This window comes from Scyliorhinus torazame, chromosome 7, assembly GCF_047496885.1.
Source record: "Scyliorhinus torazame isolate Kashiwa2021f chromosome 7, sScyTor2.1, whole genome shotgun sequence".
Taxonomy (NCBI): domain Eukaryota; kingdom Metazoa; phylum Chordata; class Chondrichthyes; order Carcharhiniformes; family Scyliorhinidae; genus Scyliorhinus; species Scyliorhinus torazame.
In genome coordinates this window covers 301,735,583-301,752,611 of record NC_092713.1, presented here as the reverse complement: position 1 = coordinate 301,752,611, position 17,029 = coordinate 301,735,583, and the positions used below count along the sequence as shown (strand labels likewise).

At 62.4% G+C, this 17,029-nt stretch overlaps 1 protein-coding gene across 1 annotated transcript in view; it reads left to right on the top strand.

Annotated features, from left to right (window-relative positions):
- Positions 1–17,029, top strand: part of LOC140427130 (tyrosine-protein kinase ITK/TSK-like) — a 96,480-nt gene extending 79,451 nt beyond the window's left edge. The window contains exons 16-17 of the mRNA XM_072512669.1: positions 514–671; positions 16,193–17,029. Of these exons, the coding sequence (XP_072368770.1) occupies positions 514–671; positions 16,193–16,267 (233 nt within the window). The 3' untranslated portion in view covers positions 16,268–17,029. The remainder of the gene's footprint in view (positions 1–513; positions 672–16,192) is intronic.

Sequence of the window (17,029 nt, the reverse complement as noted above, 5' to 3'; positions counted from 1 at the left end):
TGCAGGGTTGCAGGACTACAGGAGGTCAGAGGGAAATCAGCTATGAGGAGTTAAGAGAGGCAAGTATCAACAATGAATAGCAAGTGTATAGAAAGGGCAGATAGGAAGGACCTTTTCCATTGAGGAGAGGGGGCAATAACCAGGGGGCATAGATTTAAGGCAAGGGGCTTTGGAGGGGATTTGAGGAAATGCTTTTTTACCCAGAGGATGGTGGGAGTCTGGACCTCGCTGTGTGAAAGGGTGGGAGATGCAGGAACCCTCACAACATTTAACAAGCATTTAGATCAACACTTGAACGCTGTCGTATACAAGGCTATGAGTGCTGGAAAATGGGATTGGAATAGATAGGTGCTTGATGGCCACCATGTACATGATGGGCTGAAGGGCCTCTTTTTGTGGTGTAAAACTCGCCGACTCCATGACCATGACTCTAATAATAGGGCCATGGACAGGACGTATCTGCGGTGGACAATGCTGAAGGAATCACTGCTCATGTTCTTGGTTTTCCTGCAGGCGTTCTGATGTGGGAGGTGTTCTCCGAGGGAAAGATGCCGTATGAAAACCGTCTGAACACTGAAGTGGTCGAGGAACTCGCAGCCGGATTTCGTCTTCACAAGCCAAAATTGGCTTCTCCTTTAATTTACAAAATCATGAGCTGCTGCTGGCTGGAGGTTTGTGTTGCAATCGAGAAACTCGCCTGTAAATAATGGCGTGCGTTCGGAGGGCCCCAGAGGGGATTAGAGGTGAGGAGCGGGAAGGCCACGGAGGGATTTGAAGACACCGATGAGAATTGTAAACAAAGCACTGTTTGACCGGGGAATAATCTAGATTAGCAAACACAGAGGTGGTGAGTGATCAGGAACTTGGTGTGAGTTAGAGAACGGGTAAGAGGGTATTGGATGACCACAAGTCTGTGGAGGGTAGAGTGTGGGAGACCAGCTGGAAGAGCTGAAAGTTTAATCTAGAGTAACGAAGGAATGGGTGATGCTTTCAGCAGCTGACCAGCTGGAGCAGGACCTGAGTGAGTTGGGCAAGGAAGGTGGAAATAATGGCATGGATATGTGGTCAAAAGCTCATCTCAAGGGCAGCCCGGTAGCACAGTGGTTAGCACAGTTGCTTCACAGCTCCAGGGTCCCAGGTTCGATTCCCGGGCTGGGTCACTGTCTGTGCGGAGTCTGCACGTTCTCCCCCGTGTCTGCGTGGGTTTCCTCCGGGTGCTCCGGTTTCCTCCCACAGTCCAAAGATGTGCGGGTTAGGTGGATTGGCCATGATCAATTGCCCTTAGTTTCCAAAAAGGTTAAGTGGGGGTTGCGGGGATAGGGTAGATACGTGGGCTTGAGTGCGTTGCCCTTTGTGAGGGCCGGTGCAGACTCGATGGGCCGAATGGCCTCCTTCTGCACTGTAAATTCTAAATTCTTAAAAAAGGCCATTATTAAAAACTCTTCCATAGGATGTGAGGGTTGCTGGGCAGCACCATAGCTCAGAATTTATTGCCCCATCCCTAATGGCCCCTTGAGGAGGTGGTGGTGAGCCGCCTTCTCAAACAGCGTTTGACCCAGCGACAGTGAAGGAACGGCCGAAATATGTCTAAATCAAGATGGTGTATAGCTTGGGGGGGATCTTCCAGATGGTGGTATTCCCATGTGTCTGCTGCCTCAGGTCCGTCAAGGTGGTAGAAGCCAGGGGTTTGGAAGGTCTTGCCGAAGGAACCGTGGTGAGTTGCTGCAGTGCATCTTGTAGATGGTGCACACGGCCGCCACTGTGCGTCGGTGGTGGAGGGAGTGATTTTTGCAAATGGTGGATGGGGTGCCGATCAAGCGGGGCTGCTTTTTCCTGGATGGTGTTGAGCTTCTTGAGTGTTGTTGGAGCTGCACTCATCCAAGCGAGTGGAGAGTATTCCAGCACACTCCTGACTTGTGCCTTGTCGATGGTGAACAGGCTTTGCCGAGTCAGGAGGTGAGTTACTCACAGATCCCAGCCTCTGACCAGCTCTTGTAGCCACAGTATTAAAATGGCTGTATCAGTCCATTTTCCAAGCAATGGTAACCCCCAGGATGTCGATAGTGGGGGATTTAGCGATCAGCTGCCCTGGTGGGATTTGAACACACGTCCCCAGAGTATTAGCCTGGATTACTAACTCATTGACATTGCCTCTACATCACCGCCTCCCCCATTAATAGTGCTATCTAAATTCAAGTTGTTGTTGTGTGTGTAATCAGTTTGTGCATCACTTCTAAGAGTTTCTGGCTGCATTTAAGCGGCGTCCGAGGTGCCTGATCCTCAGCCACTGTCGCCTTTCCCCCACCACCTGACAGGCTACAAACCTGTGAATTAACACGATGAGGCAGCAGGGATCTTGGGTGCAGCCTGAGTGAACACACATGAAGGCAGAGCCTGCCTCCTGCACTCTCCACCTTGGGCTCAGTCAGGTTTCTGAGCCAGTGGTTCTTGCTGCAAAGTGGGCGTTTGGTTGGCAGGATTTTTGTCCTCTGCTGTGATGCTTCCTGTGGTTAAATATTCTGCTGACACACTGTGGGTTTGCAGGGCAGGCACAGCAGCTGCTTTGGTGAAGCAATAGAAGGTCGTCACCCAACAAAACCCCCAGCGGGCAGTTCGAACCTTCCAGAGAGGAGGAGAAATATGGGGTAAAGTCCCTCCCTGATTTGTGATCATTGGGAAGCTTGGCTGGAGTTAATTATAGTTTGTTCCCGTAAGATGAAGCTTCAGTAAAATTCAGGTTTTTAGGCAGGTTTTCAAACACACATCAATTCACGGAGAAAAAGTTCCATCTGTTTCACTAACTCTGCGGCCTCGGCTAACTTCGGTAAAACAACCACTTTGTTGGGGGGGAAGGTGGGGTGCACGTAGAGTGGGCATTATGGTCAGTACCATCAACACTGACCACTACTGGGGGCAATGGGATTCACAGAGTGGCCAGTGTGGATGGTGTGGGTCACAGCGCCCCAGTGGAAGGCAGTGTGGACGGTGTGGCTCACAGCACCCTCAGTGCTGGGCTGTGTGGATAGCGAGAGTCACAGCGCCCCCCAGTGCTGGGCAGAGTGGATGGTGAGGGTTACAGTGCCCCCAGTGCTGACCAGTGTGGATGGTGAGGGTTACAGCTCCCCCAGTGCGGGGCAGTGTGGCTGGCGAGTGTCACAGCGCCCCCCCAGTGCTGACCAGTGTAGATGGTGAGGGTTACAGCGCCCCCCAGTGGTGGGCAGTGTGGATGGTGAGTGTCACAGCGCCCCCTAGTGTTGGGCTGTGTGGATGGTGAGTGTCACAGCGCCTCCCAGTGCGGGGCAGTGTGGGTAGTGAGTGTCACAGCGCCCCCCAGTGCGGGGCAGTGTGGACGGTGAGGGTCACAGCGCCCCCAGTGGTGGGCCGTGTGGATGGTGTGGGTCACAGCACCCCCCAGTGCTGGGCTGTGTGGATGGTGAGGGTCACAGCGCCCCCCAGTGCTGGGCAGTGTGGACGGTGAGGGTTACAGCACCCCAAGTGCTGACCAGTGTGGACGGTAAGAGTCACAGCGCCCCCACTGCTCACCAGTGTGGAAGGTGAGTGTCACAGCGCCCCCCCCCCCAGTGCTGGGCAGTGTGGACGGTGAGGGTTACAGCGCCCCCCAGTGTGGGGCAGTGTGGACGGTGAGGGTCACAGCGCCCCCAGTGCTGGACAGTGTGGATGGTGAGTGTCACAGCACCCCCCCCCCCCCCCCCAGTGCAGGGCTGTGTGGATGGTGAGGGTAACAGCGCCCCCTAGTGCTGGGCTGTGTGGATGGCGAGAGTCACAGCGCCCCCCAGTGCTGGGCAGTGTGGATGGTGAGTGTCACAGCCCGCCGCCCCCCCCCCCCCCCAGTGCTGGGCTGCGTGGATGGTGAGTGTCACAGCGCCCCCTAGTGCTGGGCTGTGTGGATGGCGAGAGTCACAGCGCCCCCCAGTGCTGGGCAGTGTGGATGGCGAGGGTTACAGCGCCCCCCAGTGCTGGGCAGTGTGGATCGTGAGTGTCACAGCCCCACCCCCACCCAGTGCTGGGCAGTGTGGACGGTGAGGGTTACAGCGCCCCCCAGTGTGGGGCAGTGTGGACGGTGAGGGTCACAGCGCCCACAGTGCTGGACAGTGTGGATGGTGAGTCTCACAGCCCCCCCCCCCCAGTGCTGGGCTGTGTGGATGGTGAGGGTTACAGCGCCCCCTAGTGCTGGGCTGTGTGGATGGCGAGAGTCACAGCGCCCCCCAGTGCTGGGCAGTGTGGATGGTGAGTGTCACAGCCCCCCCCTCCCCCAGTGCTGGGCTGTGTGGATGGTGAGGGTTACAGCGCCCCCTAGTGCTGGGCTGTGTGGATGGTGAGAGTCACAGCGCCCCCCAGTGCTGGGCTGTGTGGATGGTGAGTGTCACAGCGCCCCCCCCCCAGTGCTGGGCAGTGTGGATGGTGAGGGTTACAGCGTGCCCTCTAGTGCTGGGCTGTGTGGATGGCGAGGATCACAGCGACCCCCAGTGCTGGGCAGTGTGGATGGCGAGGGTTACAGCACCCCCCAGTGCTGGGCAATGTGGATGGTGAGGGTCACAGCGCCCCCCAGTGCTGGGCAGTGTGGCCGGTGAGGGTTACAACGCCCCCCCAGTGCGGGGCAGTGTGGATGTGAGGGTTACAGCACCCCGAGTGCTGACCAGTGTGGACGGTGAGGGTCACAGCGCCCCCAGTGCTCACCAGTGTGGAAGGTGAGTGTAACAGCGCCCCCCAGTGCTGGGCAGCGTGGATGGTGAGTGTCACAGCCCGCCGCCCCCCCCCCAGTACTGGGCTGTGTGGATGGTGAGTGTCACAGCGCCCCCTAGTGTTGGGCTGTGTGGATGGTGAGTGTCACAGCCCCCCCCAGTGCTGGGCTGTGTGGATGGTGAGGGTTACAGCGCCCCCTAGTGCTGGGCTGTGTGGATGGCGAGAGTCACAGCGCCCCCCAGTGCTGGGCAGTGTGGATGGTGAGTGTCACAGCCCCCCCCCAGTGCTGGGCTGTGTGGATGGTGAGGGTTACAGCGCCCCCCAGTGCTGGGCTGTGTGGATGGTGAGTGTCACAGCCCCCCCCTCCCCCAGTGCTGGGCTGTGTGGATGGTGAGGGTTACAGCGCCCCCTAGTGCTGGGCTGTGTGGATGGTGATAGTCACAGCGCCCCCCAGTGCTGGGCTGTGTGGATGGCGAGAGTCACAGCGACCCCGCAGTGCTGGGCAGTGTGGATGGCGAGGGTTACAGCACCCCCCAGTGCTGGGCAATGTGGATGGTGAGGGTCACAGCGCCCCCCAGTGCTGGGCAGTGTGGACGGTGAGGGTCACAGCGCCCACAGTGCTGGACAGTGTGGATGGTGAGTGTCACAGCCCCCCCCCAGTGCTGGGCTGTGTGGATGGTGAGGGTTACAGCGCCCCCCAGTGCTGGACAGTGTGGATGGTGAGTGTCACAACCCCCCCCCCAGTGCTGGGCTGTGTGGATGGTGAGGGTTACAGCGCCCCCTAGTGCTGGGCTGTGTGGATGGCGAGAGTCACAGCGCCCCCCAGTGCTGGGCAGTGTGGATGGTGAGTGTCACAGCCCCCCCCTCCCCCAGTGCTGGGCTGTGTGGATGGTGAGGGTTACAGCGCCCCCTAGTGCTGGGCTGTGTGGATGGCGAGAGTCACAGCGCCCCCCAGTGCTGGGCAGTGTGGATGGTGAGTGTCACAGCCCCCCCCTCCCCCAGTGCTGGGCTGTGTGGATGGTGAGGGTTACAGCGCCCCCTAGTGCTGGGCTGTGTGGATGGTGATAGTCACAGCGCCCCCCAGTGCTGGGCTGTGTGGATGGCGAGAGTCACAGCGACCCCGCAGTGCTGGGCAGTGTGGATGGCGAGGGTTGCAGCACCCCCCAGTGCTGGGCAATGTGGATGGTGAGGGTCACAGCGCCCCCCAGTGCTGGGCAGTGTGGACGGTGAGGGTCACAGCGCCCACAGTGCTGGACAGTGTGGATGGTGAGTGTCACAGCCCCCCCCCCAGTGCTGGGCTGTGTGGATGGTGAGGGTTACAGCGCCCCCCAGTGCTGGACAGTGTGGATGCTGAGTGTCACAACCCCCCCCCCAGTGCTGGGCTGTGTGGATGGTGAGGGTTACAGCGCCCCCTAGTGCTGGGCTGTGTGGATGGCGAGAGTCACAGCGCCCCCCAGTGCTGGGCAGTGTGGATGGTGAGTGTCACAGCCCCCCCCTCCCCCAGTGCTGGGCTGTGTGGATGGTGAGGGTTACAGCGCCCCCTAGTGCTGGGCTGTGTGGATCGTGAGTGTCACAGCCCCACCCCCCCCCAGTGCTGGGCAGTGTGGACGGTGAGGGTTACAGCGCCCCCCAGTGCGGGGCAGTGTGGATAGTGAGTGTCACAGCGCCCCCCAGTGCGGGGCAGTGTGGACGGTGAGGGTCACAGCGCCCACAGTGCTGGACAGTGTGGATGGTGAGTGTCACAGCCCCCCCCGAGTGCTGGGCTGTGTGGATGGTGAGGGTTACAGCGCCCCCTAGTGCTAGGCTGTGTGGATGGCGAGAGTCACAGCGCCCCCCAGTGCTGGGCAGTGTGGATGGTGAGTGTCACAGCACCCCCCTCCCCCAGTGCTGGGCTGTGTGGATGGTGAGGGTTACAGCGCCCCCTAGTGCTGGGCAGTGTGGACGGTGAGGGTTACAGCGCCCCCCAGTGCGGGGCAGTGTGGATGGTGAGTGTCACAGCGCCCCCCAGTGCTGGGCAGTGTGGATGGTGAGTGTCACAGCACCCCCCTCCCCCAGTGCTGGGCTGTGTGGATGGTGAGGGTTACAGCGCCCCCTAGTGCTGGGCAGTGTGGACGGTGAGGGTTACAGCGCCCCCCAGTGCGGGGCAGTGTGGATGGTGAGTGTCACAGCGCCCCCCAGTGCTGGGCAGTGTGGACGGTGAGGGTCACAGCAGCCCCCCCACCCCCCCCAGTGCAGGGCTGTGTGGATGGTGAGGGTTACAGCGCCCCCTAGTGCTGGGCTGTGTGGATGGCGAGAGTCACAGCGCCCCCCAGTGCTGGGCAGCGTGGATGGTGAGTGTCACAGCCCGCCGACCCCCCCCCCAGTACTGGGCTGTGTGGATGGTGAGTGTCACAGCGCCCCCTAGTGTTGGGCTATGTGGATGGTGAGTGTCACAGCGAATCCCAGTGCGGGGCAGTGTGGATAGTGAGTGTCACAGCGCCCCCTAGTGCTGGGCTGTGTGGATGGCGAGAGTCATAGCGCCCCCCAGTGCTGGGCAGTGTGGATGGTGAGTGTCACAGCCCCCCCCTCCTCCAGTGCTGGGCTGTGTGGATGGTGAGGGTTACAGCACCCCCTAGTGCTGGGCTGTGTGGATGGTGAGAGTCACAGCGCCCCCCAGTGCTGGGCTGTGTGGATGGTGAGTGTCACAGCGCCCCCCCCAGTGCTGGGCAGTGTGGATGGTGAGGGTTACAGCGCGCCCCCTAGTGCTGGGCTGTGTGGATGGCGAGAGTCACAGCGACCCCCAGTGCTGGGCAGTGTGGATGGCGAGGGTTACAGCGCCCACCAGTGCTGGGCAATGTGGATGGTGAGGGTCACAGCGCCCCCCAGTGCTGGGCAGTGTGGACGGTGAGGGTTACAGCGCCCCCCCAGTGCGGGGCAGTGTGGATGGTGAGGGTTACAGCGCCCCCCAGTGCAGGGCAGTGTGGATGGTGAGGGTTACAGCACCCAAGTGCTGACCAGTGTGGACGGTGAGGGTCACAGCGCCCCCAGTGCTCACCAGTGTGGAAGGTGAGTGTCACAGCGCCCCCCCCCAGTGCTGGGCAGTGTGGACGGTGAGGGTTACAGCGCCCCCCAGTGCGGGGCAGTGTGGATGGTGAGTGTCACAGCGCCCCCAAGTGCGGGGCAGTGTGGACGGTGAGGGTCACAGCGCCCCCAGTGCTGGGCAGTGTGGATGGCGAGGGTTACAGCGCCCCCCAGTGCGGGGCAGTGTGGACGGTGAGGGTTACAGCACCCCCAGTGCTGGGCAGTGTGGATGGTGAGTGTCACAGCCCCCCCCCCCCCCCCCAGTGCTGGGCTGTGTGGATGGTGAGGGTAACAGCGCCCCCTAGTGCTGGGCTGTGTGGATGGCGAGAGTCACAGCGCCCGCCCAGTGCTGGGCAGTGTGGATGGTGAGTGTCACAGCCCCCCCTCCCCCCCCGCCCCCCGCCAGTGCTGGGCTGTGTGGATGGTGAGGGTTACAGCGTCCCCTAGTGCTGGGCTCTGTGGATGGCGAGAGTCACAGCGCCCCCCTGTGCTGGGCTGTGTGGATGGTGAGTGTCACAGCGCCCCCCCCGAGTGCTGGGCAGTGTGGATGGTGAGGGTTACAGCGCCCCCTAGTGCTGGGCCGTGTGGATAGCGAGAGTTACAGCGCCCCCCCAGTGCTGGGCAGTGTGGATGGTGAGGGTCACAGCGCCCCCAGTGCTGGGCTGTGTGGATGGCGAGAGTCACAGCGCCCCGCCCCCCCCCCCCCCCCCCCCCAGTGCTGGGCTGTGTGGATGGTGAGTGTCACAGCGCCCCCTAGTGCTGGGCTGTGTGGATGGCGAGAGTCACAGCGCCCCCCAGAGCTGCGCAGTGTGGATGGTGAGTGTCACAGCCCCCCCCCCCCAGTGCTGGGCTGTGTGGATGGTGAGGGTAACAGCGCCCCCTAGTGCTGGGCTGTGTGGATGGCGAGTGTCACAGCCGCCCCTCCTCCCCCCCCCCCGCCAGTGCTGGGCTGTGTGCATGGTGAGGGTTACAGCGCCCCCCAGTGCGGGGCAGTGTGGATGGTGAGGGTTACAGCGCCCCCCAGTGCGGGGCAGTGTGGATGGTGAGGGTTGCAGCACCCCAAGTGCTGACCAGTGTGGACGGTGAGGGTCACAGCGCCCCCAGTGCTCACCAGTGTGGAAGGTGAGTGTCACATCGCCCCCCCCCAGTGCTGGGCAGTGTGGACGGTGAGGGTTACAGCGCCCCTCAGTGCGGGGCAGTGTGGATGGTGAGTGTCACAGCGCCCCCCAGTGCGGGGCAGTGTGGACGGTGAGGGTCACAGCGCCCCCAGTGCTGGGCAGTGTGGATGGTGAGTGTCACAGCCCCCCCCCCCCTAGTGCTGGGCTGTGTGGATGGCGAGAGTCACAGCGCCGCGCCCCCCCCCCCAGTGCTGGGCTGTGTGGATGGTGAGTGTCACAGCGCCCCCTAGTGCTGGGCTGTGTGGATGGCGAGAGTCACAGCGCCCCCCAGTGCTGGGCAGTGTGGATGGCGAGGGTTACAGCGCCCCCCAGTGCGGGGCAGTGTGGACGGTGAGGGTTACAGCACCCCCAGTGCTGGGCAGTGTGGATGGTGAGTGTCACAGCGCCCCCCCCCCCCCCGCCCCCAGTGCTGGGCTGTGTGGGTGGTGAGGGTAACAGCGCCCCCTAGTGCTGGGCTGTGTGGATGGCGAGAGTCACAGCGCCCCCCAGTGCTGGGCAGTGTGGATGGTGAGTGTCACAGCGCCCCCCCGAGTGCTGGGCAGTGTGGATGGTGAGGGGTACAGCTCCCCCCAGTGCTGGGCCGTGTGGATAGCGAGAGTTACAGCGCCCCCCCAGTGCTGGGCAGTGTGGATGGTGAGGGTCACAGCGCCCCCAGTGCTGGGCTGTGTGGATGGCGAGAGTCACAGCGCCCCGCCCCCCCCCGCCCCCAGTGCTGGGCTGTGTGGATGGTGAGTGTCACAGCGCCCCCTAGTGCTGGGCTGTGTGGATTGCGAGTGTCACAGCGCCCCCCAGTGCTGGGCTGTGTGGATGGCGAGTGTCACAGCGCCCCCCAGTGCTGGGCAGTGTGGATGGCGAGTGTCATAGCGCCCCCCAGTGCTGGGCTGTGTGGATGGCGAGTGTCACAGCGCCCCCCAGTGCGGACCAGTGTGGATGGTGAGGGTCACAGCGCCCCCCAGTGCTGACCAGTGTCGATGGCGAGTGTCACAGCGCCCCCCAGTGCTGGTCTGTGTGGATGGCGAGTGTCACAGCGCCCCCCCAGTGCTGACCAGTGTGGATGGTGAGGGTCACAGCGCCCCCCAGTGCGGGGCAGTGTGGACGGTGAGGGTCACAGCGCCCCCAGTGCTGACCAGTGTGGACGGTGAGTGTCACAGCGCCCCCCAGTGCTGGGCAGTGTCGATGGCGACGGTTACAGCGCCCCCTAGTGCTGGGCTGTGTGGATGGCGAGGGTTACAACACCCCCAGTGTGGGGCAGTTTGGATGGTGAGTGTTACAGCGCCCCCCCCCCCCACCCCCCCCCCCCACCCCCCCCCCAGTGCTGGGCTGTGTGGATGGCGAGGGTTACAATACCCCAGTGCTGGGCTGTGTGGATGCTGAGTGTGGCAGCGCCCCCCAGTGCAGGGCAGTGTGGATGGTGTGTGTCACAGCGCCCCCCAGTGCTGGGCAGTGTGGATGCGAGGGTTACAGCGCTCCCCCAGTGTGGGGCAGTGTTGATGGTGAGTGTCACAGCCCCCCCCCCCCCCAGTGTGGGGCAGTGTGGATGGTGAGTGTCACAGCCCCCCCCCAGTGCGGGGCAGTGTGGATGGTGAGTGTCACAGCCCCCCCCAGTGCGGGGCAGCGTGGATGGTGAGTGTCACAGCCCCCCTCAGTGCTGACCAGTGTGGATCGTGAGGGATACAGCGCCCCCCAGTGGTGGGCAGTGTGGATGGCGTGGGTCACAGCGCCCCCCCCCACTGCTGACCAGTGTAGATAGCGGTGTTTACAGCACCCCCCAGTGCTGGGCCGTGTGGGTAGCGAGAGTCACAGCGCACCCCAGTGCTGGGCAGTGCGGATGGTAAGGGTTACAGCGCCCCCCAGTGCTGGGCAGTGTGGATCGTGAGTGTCACAGCCCCACCCCCCCCCAGTGCTGGCCAGTGTGGACGGTGAGGGTTACAGCGCCCCCCAGTGCTGGGCTGTGTGGATGGCGAGAGTCACACCGCCCCCCAGTGCTGGGCAGTGTGGATGGTGAGTGTCACAGCCCCCCCGCCCCCCCAGTGCTGAGCAGTGTGGATGGTGAGGGTTACAGCGCCCCCTAGTGCTGGGCCGTGTGGATAGCGAGAGTTACAGTGCCCCCCAGTGCTGGGCAGTGTGGATGGTGAGGGTCACAGCGCCCCCAGTGCTGGGCAGTGTGGATGGGGCGGGTTACAGCTCCCCCAGTGCTGGGCTGTGTGGATGGCGAGTGTCACAGCGCCCCCCAGTGCTGGGCAGTGTGGATGGCGAGTGTCACAGCGCCCCCCAGTGCTGGGCTGTGTGGATGGCGAGTGTCACAGCACCCCTCAGTGCTGACCAGTGTGGATGGTGATGGTCACAGCGCCCCCCAGTGCTGACCAGTGTCGATGGCGAGTGTCACAGCGCCCCCCAGTGCTGGGCTGTGTGGATGGCGAGTGTCACAGCGCCCCCCCAGTGCTGACCAGTGTGGATGGTGAGGGTCACAGCGCCCCCCAGTGCGGGGCAGTGTGGGCGGTGAAGGTCACAGCGCCCCCAGTGCTGACCAGTGTGGATGGTGAGGGTCACAGCGCCCCCCAGTGCTGACCAGTGTGGATGGTGAGGGTCACAGCGCCCCCCAGTGCGGGGCAGTGTGGACGGTGAGTGTCACAGCGCCCCCAGTGCTGACCAGTGTGGACGGTGAGTGTCACAGCTGCCCCCGGTGCTGGGCAGTGTGGACGGTGAGGGTTACAGCGCCCCCCCCCCCCAGTGCTGGGCAGTGTGGACGGTGAGTGTCACAGCCACCCCCAGTGCTGGGCAGTGTGGATGGCGAGGTTTACAGCGCCCCCTCGTGCTGGGCTGTGTGGATGGCGAGGGTTACAACACCCCCAGTGTGGGGCAGTGTGGATGGTGAGTGTTACAGCGCCCCCCCCACCCCCCCCAGTGCTGGGCTGTGTGGCTGGCGAGGGTTACAATATCCCAGTGCTGGGCAGTGTGGATGCTGAGTGTGGCAGCGCCCCCCAGTGCGAGGCAGTGTGGATGGTGTGTGTCTCAGCACCCCCCAGTGCTAGGCAGTGTGGATGGTGAGGGTTACAGCGCCCCCCCCCCCCCCCCCCAGTGTGGGGCAGTGTGGATGGTGAGTGTCACCCCCCCCAGTGCGGGGCAGTGTGGATGGTGAGTGTCACAGCCCCCAGTGCTGACCAGTGTGGATGGTGAGGGTTACAGCGCCCCCCAGTGGTGGGCAGTGTGGATGGCGTGGGTCACAGCGCCCCCCCCACTGCTGACCAGTGTAGATAGCGGAGTTTACAGCGCCCCCCAGTGCTGGGCCGTGTGGGTAGCGAGAGTCACAGCGCCCCCCAGTGCTGGGCAGTGTGGATGGTGAGGGTCACAGCGCCCCCAGTGTTGGGCAGTGTGGATGGGGAGAGTCACAGCGCCCCCCAGTGCTGACCAGTGTGGATGGTGAGGGTCAGAGCGCCCCCCAGTGCTAACCAGTGTCGATGGCGAGTGTCACAGCGCCCCCCAGTGCTGGGCTGTGTGGATGGCGAGTGTCACAGCGCCCCCGAGTGCTGACCAGTGTGGACGGTGAGTGTCACAGCGCCCCCCAGTGCTGACCACTGTGGATGGGGAGGGTCACAGCGCCCCCCAGTGCTGACCAGTGTCGATGGTGAGGGTTACAGCACCCCCCAGTGTGGGGCAGTGTGGACGGTGAGGGTTACCGCGCCCCCAGTGCTGGGCAGTGTGGATGGGGAGAGTCACAGCGCCCCCCAGTGCTGACCAGTGTGGATGGTGAGGTTCAGAGCGCCCCCCCAGTGCTAACCAGTGTCGATGGCGAGTGTCACAGCGCCCCCCAGTGCTGGGCTGTGTGGATGGCGAGTGTCACAGCGCCCCCGAGTGCTGACCAGTGTGGACGGTGAGTGTCACAGCGCCCCCCAGTGCTGACCACTGTGGATGGGGAGGGTCATAACGCCCCCCAGTGCTGACCAGTGTGGATGGTGAGGGTCAGAGCGCCCCCCAGTGCTGACCAGTGTCGATGGCGAGTGTTACAGCGCCCCCCAGTGCTGGGCTGTGTGGATGGCGAGTGTCACAGCGCCCCCGAGTGCTGACCAGTGTGGACGGTGAGTGTCACAGCGCCCCCCAGTGCTGACCACTGTGGATGGGGAGGGTCACAGCGCCCCCCAGTGCTGACCAGTGTCGATGGTGAGGGTTACAGCACCCCCCAGTGCGGGGCAGTGTGGACGGTGAGGGTCACAGCTCCCCCGGTCGTGGGTAGTGTGGATGGTGAGGGTCACAGCTCCCCCAGTGCTGACCAGTGTGGATGGTGAGGGTCACAGCTACCCCGGTGGTGGGCAGTGTGGATGGTGAGGGCCACAGCTCCCCCAGTGCTGGGCAGTGTGGACAGAGAGTGTTACAGCGCCCCCCAGTGGTGGGCAGCGTGGATTGTGTGGGTCACAGCGCCCCCCACTGCTGACCAGTGTAGATAGCGGGAGTTACAGCGCCCCCTGTATGGGGCAGTGTGGATGGCGAGTGTCACAGCGCCCCCCAGAGCTGACCAGTGTGGATGCTGAGGGTCAGAGCGCCCCCCAGTGCTAACCAGTGTCGATGGTGAGCGTTACAGCGCCCCCCAGTGGTGGACAGTGTGGATGGCGTGGGTCACAGCGCCCCCCACTGCTGACCAGTGTAGATAGCGGGAGTTACAGCGCCCCCCAGTGCTGGGCAGTGTGGATGGTGAGGGTCACAGCGCCCCCCAGTGCTGGGCAGTGTGGATGGTGAGGGTCACAGCGCCCCCGGTGCTGGACAGTGTGGATGGGGAGTGTCACAGCGCCCCCCAGTGCTGGGCTGTGTGGATGGCGAGTGTCACAGCGCCCCCCCAGTGCTGACCAGTGTGGATGGTGGGGGTCAGAGCGCCCCCCAGTACTGGGCTGTGTGGATGGCGAGTGTCACAAAGCCCCCCAGTGCTGACCAGTGTGGACGGTGAGTGTCACAGCGCCCCCCAGTGCTGACCAGTGTGGATGGGGAGGGTCACAGCGCCCCCCCAGTGCTGACCAGTGTCGATGGCGAGTGTCACAGCGCCCCCCAGTGCTGGGCTGTGTGGATTGCGAGTGTCACAGCGCCCCCCCAGTGCTGACCAGTGTGGACGGTGAGTGTCACAGCGCCCCCCAGTGCTGACCAGTGTGGATGGGGAGGGTCACAGCGCCCCCACAGTGCTGACCAGTGTCGATGGTGAGGGTTACAGCACCCCCCAGTGCTGGGCAGTGTGGACGGTGAGGGTCACAGCGTCCCCCCAGTGCTGGGCAGTGTGGATGGCGAGGGTTACAGTGCCCCCCAGTGCTGGGCTGTGTGGATGGCGAGGGTTACAACACCCCCAGTGCGGGGCAATGTGGATGGTGAGTGTCACAGCGCCCCTCCAGTGATGGGCAGTGTGGACAATGAGGGTTACAGCGCCCCCCAGTGCTGGGCAGTGTGGATGGCGAGGGTTACAGTGCCCCCCAGTGCTGGGCTGTGTGGACAGTGAGGGTTACAGCGCCCCCCAGTGCGGGGCAGTGTGGATGGTGAGTGTCACAGCGCCCCCCAGTGCTGGGCAGTGTGGACGGTGAGGGTTACAGCGCCCCCCAGTGCTGGGCAGTGTGGATGGTGAGGGTTACAACACCCCCAGTGCTCACCAGTGTGGACGGTGACTGTCACAGCACCCCCCAGTGCTGGGCAGTGTGGATGGCGAGGATTATAGCGCCCCCCCAGTGCTGGGCAGTGTGGATGGCGAGGGTTACAAGAGCCCCAGTGTGGGGCAGTGTGGATGGCGAGGATTACAGCTGCCCCCCAGTGCTGGGCAGTGTGGATGGTGAGGGTTACAGCGCCCCCCAGTGTGGGGCAGTGTGGATGGTGAGTGTCACAGCCCCCCCCCCCCCAGTGCTGGGCAGTGTGGATGGTGAGTGTCACAGCCCCCCCCTCAGTGCTGACCAGTGTGGTTGATGAGGGTTACAGCGCCCCCCAGTGGTGGGCAGTGTGGCTGGTGTAGGTCACAGCGCTCCCCAGTGCTGACCAGTGTAGAAAGCGGGAATTACAGCGCCCCCGAGTGCTGGGCAGTGTGGATGGTGAGTGTCACAGCACCCCCAGTGCCGACCAGTGTGGACGGTGAGTGTCACAGCGCCCCCCAGTGCTGACCAGTGTAGATAGCGGGAGTTACAGCGCCCCCCCCCCCCCAGTGCTGGGCAGTGTGGATGGTGAGGATTACAGCGCCTCCCAGTGCTGGGCAGTGTGGATGGTGAGTGTCACAGCCCCCCTCAGTGCTGACCAGTGTGGATGATGAAGGTTACAGCGCCCCCCAGTGGTGGGCAGTGTGGCTGGTGTAGGTCACAGCGCTCCCCAGTGCTGACCAGTGTAGATAGCGGGAGTCACAGCGCCCCCCCAGTGCTGGGCAGTGTGGATGGTGAGTGTCACAGCACCCCCAGTGCTGACCAGTGTGGACGGTGAGTGTCACAGTGCCCCCCAGTGCTGACCAGTGTAGATAGCGGGAGTTACAGCGCCCCCCAGTGCTGGGCAGTGTGGATGGTGAGGGTCACAGCGCCCCCCCAGTGCTGACCAGTGCGGACGGTGAGTGTCACAGCGCCCCCCAGTGCTGACCAGTGTAGATAGCGGGAGTTACAGCACCCCGCAGTGCTGACCAGTGTAGAAAGCGGGAGTTACAGCGCCCCCCCAGTGCTGGGCAGTGTGGACGGTGAGTGTCACAGCGCCCCCCAGTGCTGACCAGTGTAGATAGCGGGAGGTACAGCGCCCCCCCAGTGCTGGGCAGTGTGGATGGTGAGGGTCACAGCGCCCCCCAGTGCTGACCAGTGCAGACGGTGAGTGTCACAGCGCCCCCCAGTGCTGACCAGTGTAGATAGCGGGAGTTACAGCGCCCCGCAGTGCTGACCAGTGTAGAAAGCGGGAGTTACAGCGCCCCCCAGTGCTGGGCAGTGTGGACGGTGAGTGTCACAGCGCCCCCCAGTGCTGACCAGTGTAGATAGCGGGAGTTACAGCGCACCCCAGTGCTGGGCAGTGTGGATGGTGAGGGTCACAGCGCCACCCAGTGCTGACCAGTGTGGACGGTGAGTGTCACAGCGCCCCCCCAGTGCTGACCAGTGTAGTTAGTGGGAGTTACAGCGCCCCCCAGTGCTGGGCAGTGTGGGTTTAATGACTGTCCTAATCAAGGTCTGTTATTACATCAGTTTCCTCTGGGTTATGATTGTTCAACATTGTTTATTTTACTTAAAAGTTAAGAAATAACAAAGTCCTTCCTATTTTTCTCGGCCCAGAGACCTGAAGAGAGACCTTCATTTATTGAGCTTCGGAATGAATTAAATGAGCTCTCCGAATCTGGAGAACTGTGAACACACATTGCGATGGTGCGTCCTTGAAACAGAACAATCAAACGTGGGCACGAGAACTCTTTGACTACGCTGCGTTGTTTATTAATTATTTATTTATTACTAATGGAAATCATCTCTGATGCTTGCTGGAACAGAGTCCCATGGCAGCAGAACTCCCTGGAGATCTCGGTCGAGGTGTGTGCCTTAGCTGTTCAACCGTAGAGGCGTCGCAGCTGAGCCCAGTCCTGTCAGCAGCATTTGTTTCCCCACCACACCCGAGTTGTACTGAGCTCAGCTGTCGTATCCCGACTCCAGTATTGACTGAATCGAAAGGAGCTGTATCATTTTATAATATTCAAAGACTGAGGCACCGATACAGAACGCCTGGTAAAAATGTTCACTTCAAAGACTGAACCCCTATTCACCTGAATTCTTGCTCATTTCCTTGCAAGTCTGTGGCTTTACAATCAGGTGTTCTTCGCTGGGGGATCAAGTTGAGCGTCTGTCCACAGACTCATAACACGGCAACAGGTCAACCTGACCCGGTCCAAGACAACATAATCACTTCCCAAAATTATAGCCACTCACACGCAGCAGGTAGAAGGAAGCTCGGGGTGTTTTTAAGATCAAGAACTGATGATAAGACATAACTGACCTGCCCCTTTATCAAGACCAACTCTATCTACCATATCCAGCTACCCACCTCCTCCCCATATCCCTCAAACCCACCTACCCACCTCCTCCCCATATCCCTCAAACCCACCTTCTCCCCATATCCCTCAA